This window comes from Lathyrus oleraceus, chromosome 1 (assembly GCF_024323335.1).
Source record: "Lathyrus oleraceus cultivar Zhongwan6 chromosome 1, CAAS_Psat_ZW6_1.0, whole genome shotgun sequence".
In the NCBI taxonomy this organism is placed as follows: Eukaryota; Viridiplantae; Streptophyta; class Magnoliopsida; order Fabales; family Fabaceae; genus Lathyrus; species Lathyrus oleraceus.
The window spans coordinates 350,450,727-350,467,876 of NC_066579.1; the positions used below are offsets into that span (position 1 = coordinate 350,450,727).

A 17,150-nucleotide genomic window follows, 5' to 3' on the forward strand; every position below is an offset into this window, starting at 1 on the left:
CAAATTAATTATTTATCTCACAAGGTAAAGTTATATTATTACCAAATATTCTCAACTCATCAAATTACTCATAACAACTCAAAAAGTCTCAAAGGCTCATGATTTTCTCAAAAACTCATATTTTCTCAAAAACTCATTTTCTCAAAAACTCATTTTCTCAAAAACTCATTATATTATTATTATTATTATTATTATTATTATTATTATTATTATTATTATTATTATTATTATTATTATGTCGAATCATTAACAGGGTAATGACAACCAATATCCTTAATTTACTCAAAAGTGACCTTAAGGTCACCAAAGAGACTCTAATGTCACAAGATGCTCCAAAATGTCGCAGAAGGCTCCCGAACTCCAAAAACTCCAAGAAATGCTCAAAATAACCTTCGAATACTCTAAGGATACTCTAAAGTATCTAATTACTCTAAGGGTAAGATTCACGAGTGATAACTCTACTAAGGACATAACAGGTGGTTTTTCCTCAAAGTTACTCAAAAGGTAACCTTATAATATCAACAATGCTCCAATCTCAGCTCAAGTGTATCCTATATTCTGATCTCCAATTCTAAACAATTCAAAAGTAACTCCAACAACTCTATAGTAACTCTAACAAAATAAAATAGGACCCTTAAACTCATAAAAAAGATAAGGAAATGTCACCATACTCAAAATTGCTCAAAACTCTGGACATAACTCTAAAATTGTCTCACTTTAAAATAGCACAAAATATTATACAATTGTGATAAAATTATGAAACTCTTCAGTTTTAAAGTTCTTTAAATCCTCTTTCCAATGCACTTAACGGTACCTTAATCGGAGTTACAAAACTCCAAATCTATTCATTTCAGTTCAGCCATATCACGATAATTCTTACATGAACTCTAAAACAAAATGCCTGACTTCAAAATAGCTCGAAATATTATATACTCATTATAAAATTATGAAACTTTCCAGTTTGAAAGACCCTTAAATGCTCTAACGCAACTGACGGCATCCTAAAAGTACTTACGAAACTCAAGTTATGTATGAAATAAGACGGTTAACCTCCTTCTATGACTACCTGCGATTTTCTATGTTTTTCTCCCTATTTGACATATTTTCGATTTTTTTGAAAGTCCGATTTAAAAAAAAAAACATTTTTTTTTGTTTTTACAGTTTAAGGTTTTTGTCAAAAAGTAATTTTCTTGTAATTAAAAATTAAGTTCTGAAATTTTCAAAAAAAATGGTTTTGGATCACCCAAAAAATACATTATGGGGAATCAAACGACTCTCAAAAGGTCGTCCAAAACCCCGACGTAAATTTCAATACAGAAGTAATCAATTACGTAGAACAAGCCAATAATCATATATTACATAATATTGCAAGGATTATACCTCCTACCTTGAAGGTATCGAATCCTAAGGGGTTTATCCCAAATCCCCCAATTGGGTCTATGATCAAAATACATAACAAGAACAATAACAATCCAAGCAAAAACGCATCAAAACTCATAAATCACATAAAGGAAAAATTAGGGAAAACCCAACAAAAATCCTAAAAGACGCTGATAGGAGGGTAAGGAACCCTAATTATCTTGTAAGTCAGCGACCACCTAAAAGTAAACAATCCCCCCTTACCTCGAAATTGAAGTTTTTTTCCTTTCTTCTTTCTCTTCCTACGGTCGGTTCAATTCTAGATTTGCCTCTTTTTCACGTACAAAACTCTTCCCCTAACATTTTTCAACATTTTAGATTTTATATGGGCTCTATTTTTACATTATTCACTTTTTGCCCACTTACTCTTCTCTTATCTATTCTCACCTCTTACTCTTATCTAATTACACAAAATTTTCAAACTCCTAATCATTTATTTAAATTACTATATAAATTAAATAAATATTTTAATTAAGTAAATATTTAATTTAAATAATAATTAAATTATGATTTCTATATTTCTATTATTTCTCTTATTACAAAATAATTACAATACCTAATTATTTGTAATAATTTCAATAATATTATTTTATCGGCTATAAAACTCTCAAACCCAAGAATTAATAATTTACCAAAATACTCATATGCTCCAAAATAACAAAATTCAATATAATAAATAAGTCACCCAAATAAATAAATAAAATACTTTAATTATAAGTTGGGGTGTTACAGTTAACACTTCAACACTTAAGTTACTCTCTAAGAGAGGTAGAACAACACATGTGTGAGATGTGGAAGATGACCCCTAAGAAAGACTTCTTGCACGATGGTTGGTGTTTCTAATGATTGAAGATGAGTTACCAGTAATATTAACACTTCAATACTTAAGTCATTCTCTGATATAGGTTGAACAACACAAGTGTGAGATGTGGAAGATGACCCATAAGAAAGACTTCTTGCACGATGGTTGATGTTTCTAATGATTGAAGAAGGGCTATCAATAATGTTAACACTTCAACACTTAAGTCACTCTCTGAGAGAGATAGAACAACACAAGTGTGAGATGTGGAAGATGACCCCTAAGAAAGACTTCTTACACGATGATTGATGTTTCTAATGATTGAAGATGGATTATTAATAATGTTAACACTTCCACACTTAAGTCACTCTCTGAGAGAGGTAGAACAATACAAGTGTGAATGAGAAGAATACTTAGGCGGGACTCAAAGTCATGCTTATATATGTGTGACAATTAGAAATACTCATTAATGAATTAAGTTGAATTATAGAGGGTTATTAAATATATCTCAACAATGGTGATGAGAATAATATCGTGCTTTAGTGTGATGCATTAAAGTGAATGTACGTATGTTCGTCAATTAATGAAGTGTTTTAATTGAATTAAGTTGATTTAATTGGACATTTGATATATATATATATATATATATATATATATATATATATATATATATATATATATATATAATTTTTCAAATAGACCTTCATTGGATTGGATGGTCTAATCCATAGTTACCATGTAATATATATTGGAAGAACCAAAGCCTTTGACATGTGAGATTTCCTGCTTTTGCGGCTAGTGGCTGTCCTAGCGTGTATTAAAAAAATCCCCTTTCTTTTTCTTTTTGATACTTTTTATAGGTCAAGAATCAAATACTAATTATTAATAACATGATGAAAGGTGGAACATGTTGTTCTTTTGGTTAAGATATGGAACTATTTAAAATTTTATTTTGAAAAGAGAAATTCAATTATAATAGAAGTTATATATAAAGGGAAAAAGTATATTTTGATATTCCAGCTTTCGTATAAAAGATTAATACATACATTACATATCATATAGTATGATTATTTCATATATAAATCATATATTGTATATTTCATGAAGACATATTTGTATTTAATTATTAAAAAATTTAAAATTATTTATTAATATATATGCCCTTAAAAAACTAGTATATGATGATGATGAAAATTTAAAACATTATTATGAACAAGTGAATAATTGAAATCATGTTTGATAAATCATTTTTTTGGGTCTTGTGGGTCCTAATCTCACCGGAGAATCCCCAAAACAGGGCAATACATGATTAAAGAAAACTTGATAAAGTTAATAGATAGCAATAAAATAGAATTGCATGACCCAAGTAATGTTCACATTCAAAGTTGAAACATAGTGTGGCTAACCACGCCACTAAAATAAAATAATAGAAGAAATAAATAAACATTACCAAAACTATGCTATCAATTGATGTAGCGAATCTATGAAGTTATTTACCAAAAAAGGTTAATCCATTTATTTCATGCCAACTATCTTTGTCAACAAGTTAAGAGCATTGTAGCAAGCAAAGACATAGCACACACAATTTTAGTCCCTCACCCCACATTAGGATGGCAATAAAAGGCAATCCTAGTACTCATGTTTTCCCAATAGATTGGTCCTCTAGTCATATATAGAAATGCATTAGTTTTTTAATCAAAAATAAAATAGTTTAAAAGTAAAATTGATTTTACTCAAATTTTAATCCAAATCATCTTAGTATATGTTTGAAGCGTCTATAATTGATTTTAATTGCGCAGAATTAATTTTGATATATTTATTTGTTTGCTTTTTAGTACAATAAAATTTATTATTTAATTCATTTTAAAGATAAATAACTTTATCTTTGATACATTCTTAATCATAAATCAATTTTATAAATTCATTTAATTCAAAATTAATTTTCTTCTATGCACAATCAAACACATAACCAATCATTTTAAAGAGTTAAAAATTTATTAATAAATAGTTATCTCCAAATTAACATTTATATTTAATTAACTTCAACAAAAATACAAGAGCATAAACATGATCATGCGTGATAATTTGATAAAAGAAAAGCACCACCAAACACAAATTGAGTGGAATATAAGGTGGGTTTTGGGACCCATAATTCAAAATCAAGATAAAAGGAATATAATCTTAAAACAAAATCAAGTAATAACTAATTACTTTATTAATTTTAAAGTAATTAAATAAAATGATAAAAAATCTCTTTTCATTTAACAATAGATTTTGAATTCAAACCTAAAAACAAATATTCAGAAGTATTAAATCATGTTAATCTTATTTAAATTTGAATTAAAAATAATACAATATAGTAAAAATAAATCTTAAACGAGGTTAATTTTGAAAATGAGCGATAAATAAGAATACCCTACATCTTTAATGAGTTGTTTTTAACCATGCTTGTCTGTGATTGATTGCTTCAGCTCATATTTTCATGTCGGCTTCTCACATAAAGCAAACGAAATAAAATCAAAAAATAATCAAAAGTTGTCTTCCTTTTCTTCACTTCTCTCTGATTTCCCGGCGACAACTCAGTTTCCTTCAGCTTTGCTCCTTCAGACATCAACCTGCTCCTACCTTAATCCTCACAAAAACTACTTCTTTTCCTTACTTCTTCTCTTTCTGTTTTTTGTGTTTATGGGTTTCTTGCTCATGTTGGTGTCTTAAAGGTGATTCCTTTTGTCTTCTTTCAATGTTGGGTTTTGTTTTTTTTCTTAAAAAAACTATCTTTTTGATGTAATTGTTGAAATGGTTGTGGTTTACAGATTTTGGCTACTTGGGCACATTCAGTTTCACTTGGTTTAGTTGCAAAGTTGTGGTTTTTGGATTTTTGAGCTTGTGATTCTTCAACCAGAAAGTGGGTGCTTTTATGTTGAGCTGTGTCTAGTTGTTGAAATTGGCAACTTTTATTTGGGTTTGGACCAAAGAATTAAAGAGTGGCATTTTATTTTTTTTTGGGAAAAAAGGTGAAGTTTGTGGTAAGAATCAATCATATATAGTTGTGAGTTTTTGAGGAGGTTTTGGTGCTATTTTTGGAGGATGTGTTGAAGTTAAAATTGATATTTGTGGAATACTTGAGGAACAAGGTGAAATCTTGTTGAGAACTTGTTTGAAGGTTCATCGTCATTATTATCACATTTAAAGGTTATAATGAAGGCTCCTTCTAATGGTTACTTGCTTAATTCTGGTGAAGGTGTGTTTTCTTGAGGTTTATTTTCTTTTATGTTTACTAGTTTGAATTTGTAGTTTTGAAAGTCAAATTTAAACTTGCTTTGTATAAATGTGTAATAGATTTTTGGAAGTCAAAGGAGAGAAGGTTGTAGAAATCATTTTTGCATGATAGTCTTCTTCTATAGAAATCATTTATATAAAGATCTCGAGATTAACGATTTGGATAGAAGCATGGTTCTGGATAAGACATTACGGCGGAAGTTGATCCATGTAGTCGATATCACTTAATGAGATAAGACTTGATTGATTGTTGTTGTTGTTGCTGTCTTCTCCCCTCGATTACTTTATAGTCCTATCGGAAACATTCTACAAGCCGGAAAATCACCTTTATTAGTTTTTATTTGACTGTGTCTCATTTTGAACTACCTATAAATTTGTTTGTGCATGTTAAGAAGTTGTGTGATTTTTGTGCTCAAAGCATGCTGTGTACAATTTGAGACCTTAACCTATGTTAATAGATCTAAAAGAATAGCGGTTTGTTCAACTTCCGCAATGCGACAGTGCTATTATGCCGCAATAACCGCTTTTTGACATCAGTTTGCACTGAATAGCGTAATCGTGGAACAATAATAATTTTGTGTAAATTCTGCTATGCTGTAGCCGATGTTTGAAAACACCGTTCGTAACCATAAACACGCCAAACAAATTAACAAAGTTGAGTTTTACGGTTTACTATCGGTATCTTTCTCGACAATTTAACTCGATTTGTGTCACCTTAGGAGGAGAAAGGAAGACCATAAATTCAGAGTTATGGCATGCTTGTGCCGGGCCATTGGTTTCTATACCTCCTGTTGGAAGTCTTGTTGTTTACTTTCCTCAAGGACACAGCGAGCAAGTACGTATTCAATGCTATACTATCTCTTTGTTTTCGTTTCTAAAAAAGTTTTTTTTCTTCTAACTACAATAACTTTTAGGTTGCAGCATCCATGCAAAAGGAGGCAGATTTCATACCAAGTTACCCTAATCTTCCATCCAAGTTGATTTGCATGCTTCACAATGTTGCTCTTCATGTAGGTGTACTTTTCTCATGTCAATAAGCTGTTTATAGCTTATTTCCATAAGCTCTTCAAGATACCTTATGATAACTGACTTATATGAAAATAGTTTGAGTTCATTTTTCTATTTGTGGATCAGGCTGACCCTGAAACCGATGAGGTCTACGCACAGATGACCCTTCAACCTGTAAATAAAGTAGGTCAGCCGTTCAATCTGATAATCTATCCATATGTATTTGTTTTCTCTCGGTCAATTAATGTTCCCGAAACCGATAATTTATATCTTATTCGATGAACTTCTCCTACAGTATGACAAGGAAGCAATGTTGGCTTCAGACATGGGTCTAAAACAAAACCAACAACCTACTGAATTCTTTTGCAAAACTCTAACAGCTAGTGACACTAGCACTCATGGTGGTTTTTCAGTACCTCGTCGAGCTGCCGAGAAAATATTCCCACCTCTGGTGTGTATACAGCATTTTTCGTTTACTATGTCATGGATTGAAAGTTTCATGTGATATATTTATATGCTGATCAGAATCGTGTTTTATAGGACTTTTCAATGCAACCACCAGCTCAGGAAATAGTTGCCAAAGATTTGCATGACACTACATGGACGTTTAGACATATTTATCGCGGTATTGCGACTTTTACCTACTTCAGATTTCCTTCGTCGGTTAATTTATTATCATTGGTTTTGTAAAATCGGTTCAACTTTGATCACAGGACAACCTAAGAGGCATCTATTGACTACTGGTTGGAGTGTCTTTGTTAGCACGAAAAGACTCTTCGCCGGAGATTCTGTTCTTTTTATCAGGTAACAAACTTTTTTTACCATGAAACATCAGAATTAATTAATTAATTTTTATGTTGTTGATAAAGAATTACTTTTTGCTTATTTGTAGAGATGAAAAGCAGCAACTTCTTTTAGGTATAAAGAGATCCAGTAGACAGCAACCAGCACTATCTTCATCGGTTATATCGAGCGACAGCATGCATATTGGCATTCTTGCTGCCGCGGCTCATGCTGCTTCGAATAACAGCCCGTTTACTATATTTTATAATCCAAGGTAATACTTGGCATATACTTACTATGATGATAACACGGAATCATATCCGTAAATTTTTGTTGTGACGGCCTCTTACATAGAGACATTTTATTTTAACAGGACCAGCCCGTGCGAATTTGTGATTCCATTGGCCAAGTATAATAAAGCCCTGTACACTCATGTTTCCCTTGGAATGAGATTCAGAATGATGTTTGAGACTGAGGATTCGGGAGTACGTAGATATATGGGTACAATCACTGGGATTAGTGACTTGGATCCCGTTCGATGGAAAAATTCACAATGGCGCAATCTTCAGGTATTATCAAGTTTCTAGTTTCATCGAGGCATGAAACAAAACCATTTATGTAATGTTCTTAAACTATCCGATTTTTTGAGAAAAAACTTCTAACATGCAATGTAATCTATAATGTAGTACTAACCCTTCAGGTTGAAGATGTGACCGAGTGTCCAACATGTAGTACATTTAATCACTTTCATGTTCTGAAATTATTATTGGTGTTCATGTGTCAGTGTCAGCGTCGTGTTTGGTGTCCCTATCTGAATTTCTTAGTCTATATGTACTAATACGTCATGTTTTAAATTTTGATAGGTTGGATGGGATGAATCAACAGCTGGTGAACGTCCAAGCCGAGTTTCGATTTGGGATATCGAACCAGTTGTGACTCCTTTCTACATTTGCCCGCCTCCGTTTTTTAGGCCGAAGTTCCCCAAACAACCAGGAATGCCAGGTAGAAAGAGTCGAGTCGCCCATTAATCAGTTCAAATTTTGTTCACACATTTTTATAGGTTTCCGTTGACTCTCTTCATAGCAATTCTTCGTAAGCCGCATCCTCATTATTGAATGAAAACAATTTGTTTCTATTGATTTTGCAGAAGACGAGTCTGAAATCGAAAATGCTTTCAAGAGAGCTATGCCCTGGCTTGGAGATGAACTCGGCATGAAGGATGCGTCGAGTTCAATCTTCCCTGGTTTGAGTTTAGTACAATGGATGAGCATGCAGCAGAATAATAATAATAATCAGTTTTCTTCTCCTCAGTCAGCGCTTTTACCTCCATCCATGCTTTCATCAAACACACTTCACGGTAACGGTAACCTTAACACCGATGATCCGTCCAAGATATTGAACTTTCAATCCCCTGCTGCGCTCTCTGCTCCAAATCTTCAATTTAACAAACCTAATTTACCAAACCAAGTCAATCAGTTGCAACAGCCCCCGACATCGTGGTCTCAGCAGCAGCAACAGCAGCAGAAGATGCAATCATTGTTGCAAACGCCGTTAAACCAGCTGCAGCAACAACAGCAGCAGCAGCAGAGGCAACTGCAGCTGGCCGGACCGCAAAATCTGCCGCAGTCACAACAACAGCCTCAACTAAATCAACATAATACACAGCAGCCTCAGCAGCAGCAGCAACAACAACAACAACCGTGTCAAAACGCCACTATGAATAATGGCACAGTTAGTTCTAACCAGATTTCAAATCAATGTGTGCCGCAACAAGTAACATACTCTCAACTTCAGCAACAGTTACTCTCGACGCAACAAAATTTCCAATCCGGTGGCAAGAATGGATTGATAATGACATCCTTACCACAAGACTCACAATTTCAGCAACAGATAGATCCGCAACAAGCAAGTCTTTTTCAGCGGCAGCAGCAGCAACAAACTCAATTGCAACAATCTTCATTACAGTTATTGCAACAAAGCATGTTACAAAGGACACCACAACAATCGCAAGTATCTCAAATTTTGCCGCAAAACATCTCAGACCAACAATCACAGATGCAGCTGCTACAGAAGTTGCAACAGCAACAACAGCAGCAGCAGCAACCTCTTTCGACGTCTTTGCCACTCTTGCAGTCTCAGCTTCTGCAGCAACAGAATACTCCCCAGCAATTGCCGCAGCTGCCTATGTCACAGCATCAGCCTCAACAGCTTGGCAACAACGCGTTCTCCATGGAGAAGCTTCTCAACAACAACTACTCTTCTTCACCTCTCATGCATTCGCAGCAGCTTCCCGTAAACCATCCTCAGAACACACAAAAGTCACCAACGAATACCAGACCTCCCTCCGCTTTTACAGATGGAGACGCCCCATCATGCTCCACTTCGCCGTCTACTAATAACTGTCAGACGTCGCCTCCAAACCCCCTTAAAAGAAATCAACCAGACGCGTTTGGAGGACCTTCGTTAGTCGAAACTACCAATAATATTATGCATGAGCTTCAAAGTAAGCCCGACATGCAGAATAAACACGAATTACACAGTGAAAAAGGACCTGACAAGCAAAAGCACAAAGGGGCAATCAATGATCAGATGGAAGCTTCTTCCGGAACGTCGTACAATATTGATCCAGTTAACATCCACCAGAACTTTCCACTTTCCAACTTCTACATGGATGGTGATGTCCACTCACAACAACCTCGAAGTAATTTACCATTTGCCCCCAACCTTGATGGATTAACACCCGATCCTTTGCTCTCAAGAGGTTACGATTCTCAAAAAGATCTTCAAAACTTGTTGTCAAATTACGGTGGTGCTCCAAGAGACATTGAAACTGAGCTTTCAACCGCTGATATTAGTTCACAGTCGTTTGGGGTGCCGAACATGTCCTTTAAGCCCGGATGCTCAAATGATATTGCCATCGCTGATACCGGGGTTTTGAACAGTGGCTTATGGTCTAATCAAACTCAACGAATGCGAACGTATACTAAGGTTTGTTATTACTCATTGACTAATTTATGGATCTATTAGTCAAGTGAATCAAATGCCTAATACTTAACATATTTTGAAGGTTCAAAAATGTGGCTCGGTCGGAAGATGTATCGATGTCACCCGATACAAGGGATATGAAGAACTCCGAAATGATTTGGCTCGAATGTTTGGGATTGAAGGTCAGCTAGAAGATCCTCTAAGAACCGACTGGAAACTAGTATACGTGGATCACGAAAACGACATTCTTCTCGTAGGGGACGACCCTTGGGAGTAAGCAACTAATTAAATTCCTCGTTGTTCATATCACATTCCGGTTTTATCTTCGTTAAAATCTTACGAACTCGTAATTCGTTGCAGAGAATTTGTAAACTGTGTCCAAAGCATAAAGATACTATCATCTGTTGAAGTACAACAAATGAGCTTGGAAGGGGACTTAGGTTATAATATTCCAATCACCAATCAAGCTTGCAGTGGTTCAGAAAGTGGCAATGCATGGAGAGCGCAATATGATGATAACTCGGCAGCATCGTTCAACCGATGATAACCGAGTCGGGTATTCACATTCTTCAGCATTCAACTTGTACACATTTAGGAAGATGGAAAAATCTAACTTAACCCTTCAAAATTTTCTTCTTGCTTCTTTGTATGGAAGTAAGACATTCATTGCGAAAGACGCATTTCATACATAGCTGCATCCGGGCGCGTCGGCACCCGTCGACACACTGGTTTTATTGGTGAGAAAGATATTTAGATCATTAGATGTATCAAGAATATTTTTTTTTCACTATAAAATGCTACATCATTCTTTAGAACATGTTTTGTTGTAACACGAGTATAAAATATAAAATGTGTGAGATGTCGCAAATTTGAATCGGTCTACACAACTACCGTATCAACTTAGATGACTTAAAACAAATCATCTATTTTATGTCAATGGAGTATATCAGTGATTAAACTTAAAATAGAAGAGGGTAATTTTGATGCATTTTAATATTATATCAATAAATTGTAATTTTTTAATTAATGATTTGTAATTTGGTCAAGGATTAACACAAGTTTTGAATAGGTTTCTTGCATGTGGAACTTTCTCGAAATAGGGTCCAACCGTCCGACTAGTGTCATTATTGTACAACGATACATATATACATATATTCAATAAACATATACTGTAACATTAATAAGTTGTTTTGGGGAATAGGTACAAACCACACATATTGTTCAATTATTCAAACTATAATAACTTTTTTTAAATATAATATTTTTTTAAATTGGTCAAATTTCCTTTAGGTTTTATTTGGTAGATGGGAGGGAAAACGGAATGGAGGGTTTTGTAAAATATTTTTTTTAAATATAATATTTAAAAAAAATATAATTATGTATAAAAGAATATTTATCATTAATTTATTTTTAATTTTTAAAATACTATAATAATTAGATTATATTCGAACAGTTTGTTTAAACTCTACAAAATCTTTTAAACTCTTCCTTTTTTTAATATTAAATTAAAAAGATTTTGTTTTCTTTAATACAAATAAATCCTTCAAAATCTTTCCTATCTAAATTCTTCTAATTATTTTTTATCAATTTAAATTTTCAAATGTAATAGGTAGGTTAATCATGTTTTTTAACTACACACAAATTAATGATGTAACAGTATGTGTTTAGTGTCAAAGATGTTAAAATAATCATTATTATTTACAAAATTATGAATTTAAACATTATTAGCCTTTTGAATTAATTCACAAAAATTTAAGAGGCTGGAATTACCGAAACTACTGCTGTTGATAAAATAAAAATAATTAAAAAGGAGTTTTTGATAAAAATGTGATGGAATTGAAATTTTTAATACTTACTAGTATATTTTACACTATTTTTCTGTACTGTCCCTCTCATTGAATCCGGTGTTATATTTTTTATTTTTATTTTTGTTTTCTTTTACATGTTACTTTCTGAAAAGCATATCACTTTTTGGAACATGTTTTATTCCTTTTCTCTTCTTTAGGATAATAATAATATATTTTTCTACGCATGTCGTTTAATACACTTTATTTTATTAGTTAAAACTCTTGGGAGTCTTACAAAATTCCTATAAAACCCATACGATTTTCTGATATTCATTTAAATTTTAAATGAACTAAATACTGTGTATTATAAATATTTTAAATTTTATTATAATGATTAAAAACTGAGTTTTTTTTGTATTAACCCTATCTTTATAGTTAAAATATGTCAAATTAAATGACATATGCCTATGGTATAGTGTGCACAAACACATATTTGTCATGTTTTATTTTTTTAATTAAAAAAAAAGATTTTTATAAATTTATTTAATTAAAGAAAACTAAGATTTCAAACTTTAAAAAAATTCTTTAAATCTAATAAATCGGCTTATTTAAGTAAGTATAACAAACCTTATTATTATTGTAATTTAAAATAATTTTTTTTAAATAAATTGAAAACACCTTATAAACAATATCATAAATTGTTTTTATAATTTTATCTTAATAAATAATCTAATAAAGTTAATTTAATAAATAAGTTTAAATAAATAAATAAAAATAAAATAAAATAAAATAATAAACTAATGTAAATAAGTTTATGACAAACTACATATTAGATTTAAACTTTGACATTTTTAACCAATCAAATTTAAGTTTGACAAAGTCTTCTTGATCTAACTTATTTAAAATCACATTACATTAAATGATACTATTTTTGTCCTATTTATAAAATAAAATTTATTTTTTAAATTCATTAGATATAAATTTGGTTAAAATATAGACTAAATACATTGGTTATTGAATAAGTTTTAAAAACAAACTATTTCTTATAAATAGGACTAAAGTTAATAACTATTTTAAATCATTAAATTCCATATCCTGAACTTCATCTTCTTTGTATGTCGGACATGCGAAAAATGTATATGAAATATTTTTTTTATGGTTAAATATGTTTAAGATTTTTTTAAATATTTTTTATTTTATTTTTAATTTTTAATTTTATTTTTAAAAATAAAGAATGGTTCTCCTAAAATTTTTCATTCACATTTTTGATTCCTTATATAATTTGGTGACGATTTTTACAACTTAACGACGATTTTATAACTTTAACGATAATTTACTACTTATCAACTGAATTAACGAAAATTTTAGCGTGTTTATAGAAGGAACCAAAAATATGGATGAAATTTTTTAAGAATACTATTTCTTTAAAGAAAATGTTTTGAAAAATTAAAAATATAATATGAGATATTTAGAAAAATCAACAAAAATATTTAACCATTTTTTATTTGTGACATGTGAATTAGGTTTTAAACCTTACTCTTATTCTTCCTTTTATGTGTGATATTCTTCATGAGGTTTAAACCTTACTCTTATTCTTCCTTTTATGTGTGATATTATTCTTCATGAGGTTTAAACACTCTTCTTCAAACACTAACATCTGATGATGATATCAGAAGTAACGCAATAAATCTTTGGAATTTTTTCCAATTCTGAGCATGATCATGAAGCAAAACAACTGATGCGTTTCATCTCTCAATTCATATGTCTATGTTATTTTTGGATTTTTTTTTAAAAATAACTAATTTTTTTTAAAAAAATTCGAAAATAACCAATTATTAAAAAAAAAACAAAATAATCAAGTTCGGTAGAAGATGCGGCAGATGAATTGGTGCATTCCCAAACCCTAAAGAGGAGGCGACAATAGCATTGACGCATGCATTGGGCTACTCATGAGGAGACGTCAATGCTAGTGGCACCTACATTTGGCCTCATGAGGAGGCGCCAATGCTAGTGGCGCCTTAGTGTGTTTTGGTTGGTGTATGCGCCAATTCATCTAACGCATACACCCCCTCATTTTTTTTATAATTTTTTTTAATTTTTAATATTTAATAAATAAGAAATAGTAATGAAAATAAATAAATTCATTGAATATGTAATAATTTGTTACATTGGACTGACAATAAACTAATGACCAACCCGATTATAACGTCCCTCGGTTCCACATCCCGGTGCATTAGTTTGTCTCCGAGGTCTCCCACGATTTTCTTGAGGTGTTTGTGGTCTTTGGGTGCTGACATGATCGAGCGATGGCTGGTTGGAAGGTCCGGCGGAAGTTCCAGCGGTATTTGACAGATGTGTCATCATTTGCTCCCAATATCCGGAGGGGCTCTGGCCAACGGCGCTTCCGTAATGGAGTTCAGTGCCCATGTCATCATAGTTAGGGCGTTGGGGTTGGGTGAATTGGGGACGGTATAGTTGTCCAAATTGGGCCATTGAGTCGTTTTGGAAACGAAGCAATGGTTCCTAGGGCGTACTATAGTTAAACAATGGTTAGGTGTTCATCGGTGGGGGGCTACGATGAAGTGACTCATATGAATTATCTGGGTTGTAGACGGTTGTGGATGCGGAGTTTAATTCTTGGTTTTGTGTTTGGGTGGGTGGTATGAACGGGGTGCGACGTCGGATGGTTGGTTGTTGGGTGGTTGGCATGAACTGGTTGCGATGTTGGGTGGTTGGCATGAACGGGTTGCGATGTTGGGTGTTTGGTTGTTGTGTGTATGTGGTCGGTTGATGTTGTGTGGTTGGTTGTTGGGTTTGGGTGGGTTCACATTGGTGTTGGGTGGTGAATTGTTGTGGGGCATACGATGACGAAGCAAGTTGGCGTGGATCCATCAAATATCGCGACTCAGATACAAATTGTTGAGTTGTTACCGACCTAAACCATGTCATATATTGTTGAGTGGGTATTGCACCTTGGATGACTGGTTCGTTCAAGATGTGTTGTCGTCGATTCCTCCATTGACGACACATGTCTTTTGCAAAGTCTCTCCAGTCAGAATAATCTCACTGTGCATTAACCCTTTTTTGATGCCAATTCCCCAAACATGTGGGAGATTCTAGAATCTGTTGTAGCATTCCGAACTGCATTTCCACCCGGTCACTCTAGTGCATTTCCACCGTAGTGAATCGGATAATCGGTGTCTTCACTGTCCAAACTGCAGCATCGTCATGGTTCACATCATGATTCAGACCCACATATGGCCTCCAAACAAATTGTAAAACAATACGAAATGGTTAGATGGAAAATAATTTGAGAAGTATTTTAAAATTAAAATATAGTTGGGTAAGATTATTACATCGTCATGTCCAATGTGGTCCAATAGATTTCGATAGACTACAATAGCGTGTTTCGGACACCTGTTGTAGTTCTTACTGACCACCTAAGATAAAAAAAGAAGTGAAAAATATTATTTACTGTTAATTATAATAATAAATATAATTAACTAAATGGTGAATGGTAAAGTGTTATACTTACTTGGTCGCAAACGGGAACACGAATGGACGCTCATTTATCGGGGCGAGCGACGGCATTCTTGACCACCCCCAAGCTTGAAGTAAATACGCACATGAAAAAAAGAGTACAAGTATTCTTTTTTGCAGTTCTACACATTGCACTATATAGATGGGCTAACACAGCTGAACCCCAACTATAAGTGTTTACCTTATTAATGTTGCATAATAAAGGTAAATACATTATATTCACAGAATTACCTGTACTTTCTGGAAACAAAAAGTTACCAAATAAAATCATAATATAACACCGAGCTTTTATTATTTTCTCATACTCGGTTGAATCGTCGGACAATACTATACTGGCATAATATTGTTTTAGGTATTTTAAATTTATACCTTGCCCCCTTGCTTGACCGGATGTGTCTCCCTCAGTTTCGTCGTCTAACAAAGGGGTATCCAATAATTCATTGCAGATATTGTTGTCTTGGTTAACTTGACCATTCACCGCCTTTCCGTTTATACGGAGACCCAATAACATGTACACATCCTCAAGTGTGACGGTACACTCACCAATCGGAAGGTGAAATGTGTGGGTCTCGGGTCTCCACCTCTCCAACAAAGCCAGAATGAACTTGTAGTCCACCGAGTACGAAACAATGTTTAGTAGATTTCCAAATCCACATCCTCTAATATATAGTTCTATTAAAGGATCGTGGGGTACATATTCATGTACACGACATCTAAACCGCTTTGGATCCTAATAACAAAAAAGTAAGAAAATACAATTAGAAGAAGAAATACATACTCAACAAACACACATCTATAAGAAGTAAGAAAAACATAGAAAGTAAAAAGAGAGATATAACAAAGGTATAAGACTAAAAACATAAAAAGTAAAAAGGGAGATATAACATACAAATGTCGAGATATTCTCGAGTGTGCCTCTGTGTTCATTGCCCATAGTCAACAAAGACATGATTTGATTTTGCAAAGCTTGAGTGTGGTAGATGAAAGAAGTGTGGTAGAAGAATATAATTGAGTATTGATGAAGATGATTTGATATTGTTGATATGAGAGGCTCTTTATAGACGAATGAGTGAGTAGGTTTGCAACCTAAAATGAATGTGATTGGTTGCATGGAATGGCAAGAGGAGACAAGGGAATGACAAACTTCAGAATGCATATGAGATAAAGCATGTGAGGAATCTCTTGGCGCATGTGAAGAAACCACATGCAAGGGAAGAGGCACCCTTCCTCTTGGTGCCTACATGTGATTCCTCACATGCAAGGAAGAGGCGCCCTTCCTCTTGGCGCCTAAGGCCATTTTTTGTGAAGAGGCGCCCAACCCTTTGGCGGCCTAGTTACTTTATGGTGCCTAGGGAATGAGCGCCTAGGTGGGAATCTTAGGGCCCAGTGTTCAGAGATTCTTTGATTCCCTGACGCATGTGTGTTCTTGTCACTCTTTTCTCTGCATGCTTGATTCTTTCTACTGCATGCATGGTCAAGTCTGTATAGACAATGACCAAGTTATCAATGCAACAACCAACTTAGCAATAACCAAGCTATTTATGCCGTGC

General features: G+C 33.4%; 1 protein-coding gene across 3 annotated transcripts; it reads left to right on the forward strand.

The window, feature by feature from the left end:
* Positions 1 to 4,662: 4,662 nt before the first annotated feature.
* Positions 4,663 to 11,147, forward strand: LOC127136052 (auxin response factor 19). 3 transcript variants are annotated; one of them, XM_051062657.1, is made up of 14 exons: positions 4,663 to 4,935; positions 5,032 to 5,459; positions 6,217 to 6,332; positions 6,412 to 6,507; positions 6,632 to 6,688; positions 6,801 to 6,956; positions 7,046 to 7,130; positions 7,219 to 7,309; positions 7,398 to 7,562; positions 7,662 to 7,857; positions 8,152 to 8,290; positions 8,436 to 10,276; positions 10,356 to 10,546; positions 10,634 to 11,147. In XM_051062657.1, exons 2-14 carry the CDS (start codon positions 5,417 to 5,419, stop codon positions 10,815 to 10,817), a joined length of 3,360 nt encoding a protein of 1,119 aa, XP_050918614.1. In that variant the 5' UTR covers positions 4,663 to 4,935; positions 5,032 to 5,416; the 3' UTR covers positions 10,818 to 11,147. The 3 variants fall into 3 exon arrangements, with proteins under 3 accessions (XP_050918614.1, XP_050918618.1, XP_050918621.1); XM_051062661.1 differs by having other exon boundaries at positions 6,419 to 6,507; XM_051062664.1 differs by lacking the exons at positions 4,663 to 4,935; positions 5,032 to 5,459; positions 6,217 to 6,332 and having other exon boundaries at positions 6,432 to 6,507; positions 6,632 to 6,692.
* Positions 11,148 to 17,150: the final 6,003 nt, after the last annotated feature.

What these genes read in the sequence shown, in the direction of transcription:
- LOC127136052 (XM_051062657.1), top strand. Translation starts at nt 5,417, where the DNA reads ATGAAGGCTCCTTCTAATGGTTACTTGCTTAATTCTGGTGAAG. An exon ending in GTTTAGACATATTTATCGCG is followed by an intron (nt 7,131 to 7,218) that starts GTATTGCGACTT and finishes CTTTGATCACAG; the next exon opens with GACAACCTAAGAGGCATCTA. An exon ending in CACAATGGCGCAATCTTCAG is followed by an intron (nt 7,858 to 8,151) that starts GTATTATCAAGT and finishes AAATTTTGATAG; the next exon opens with GTTGGATGGGATGAATCAAC.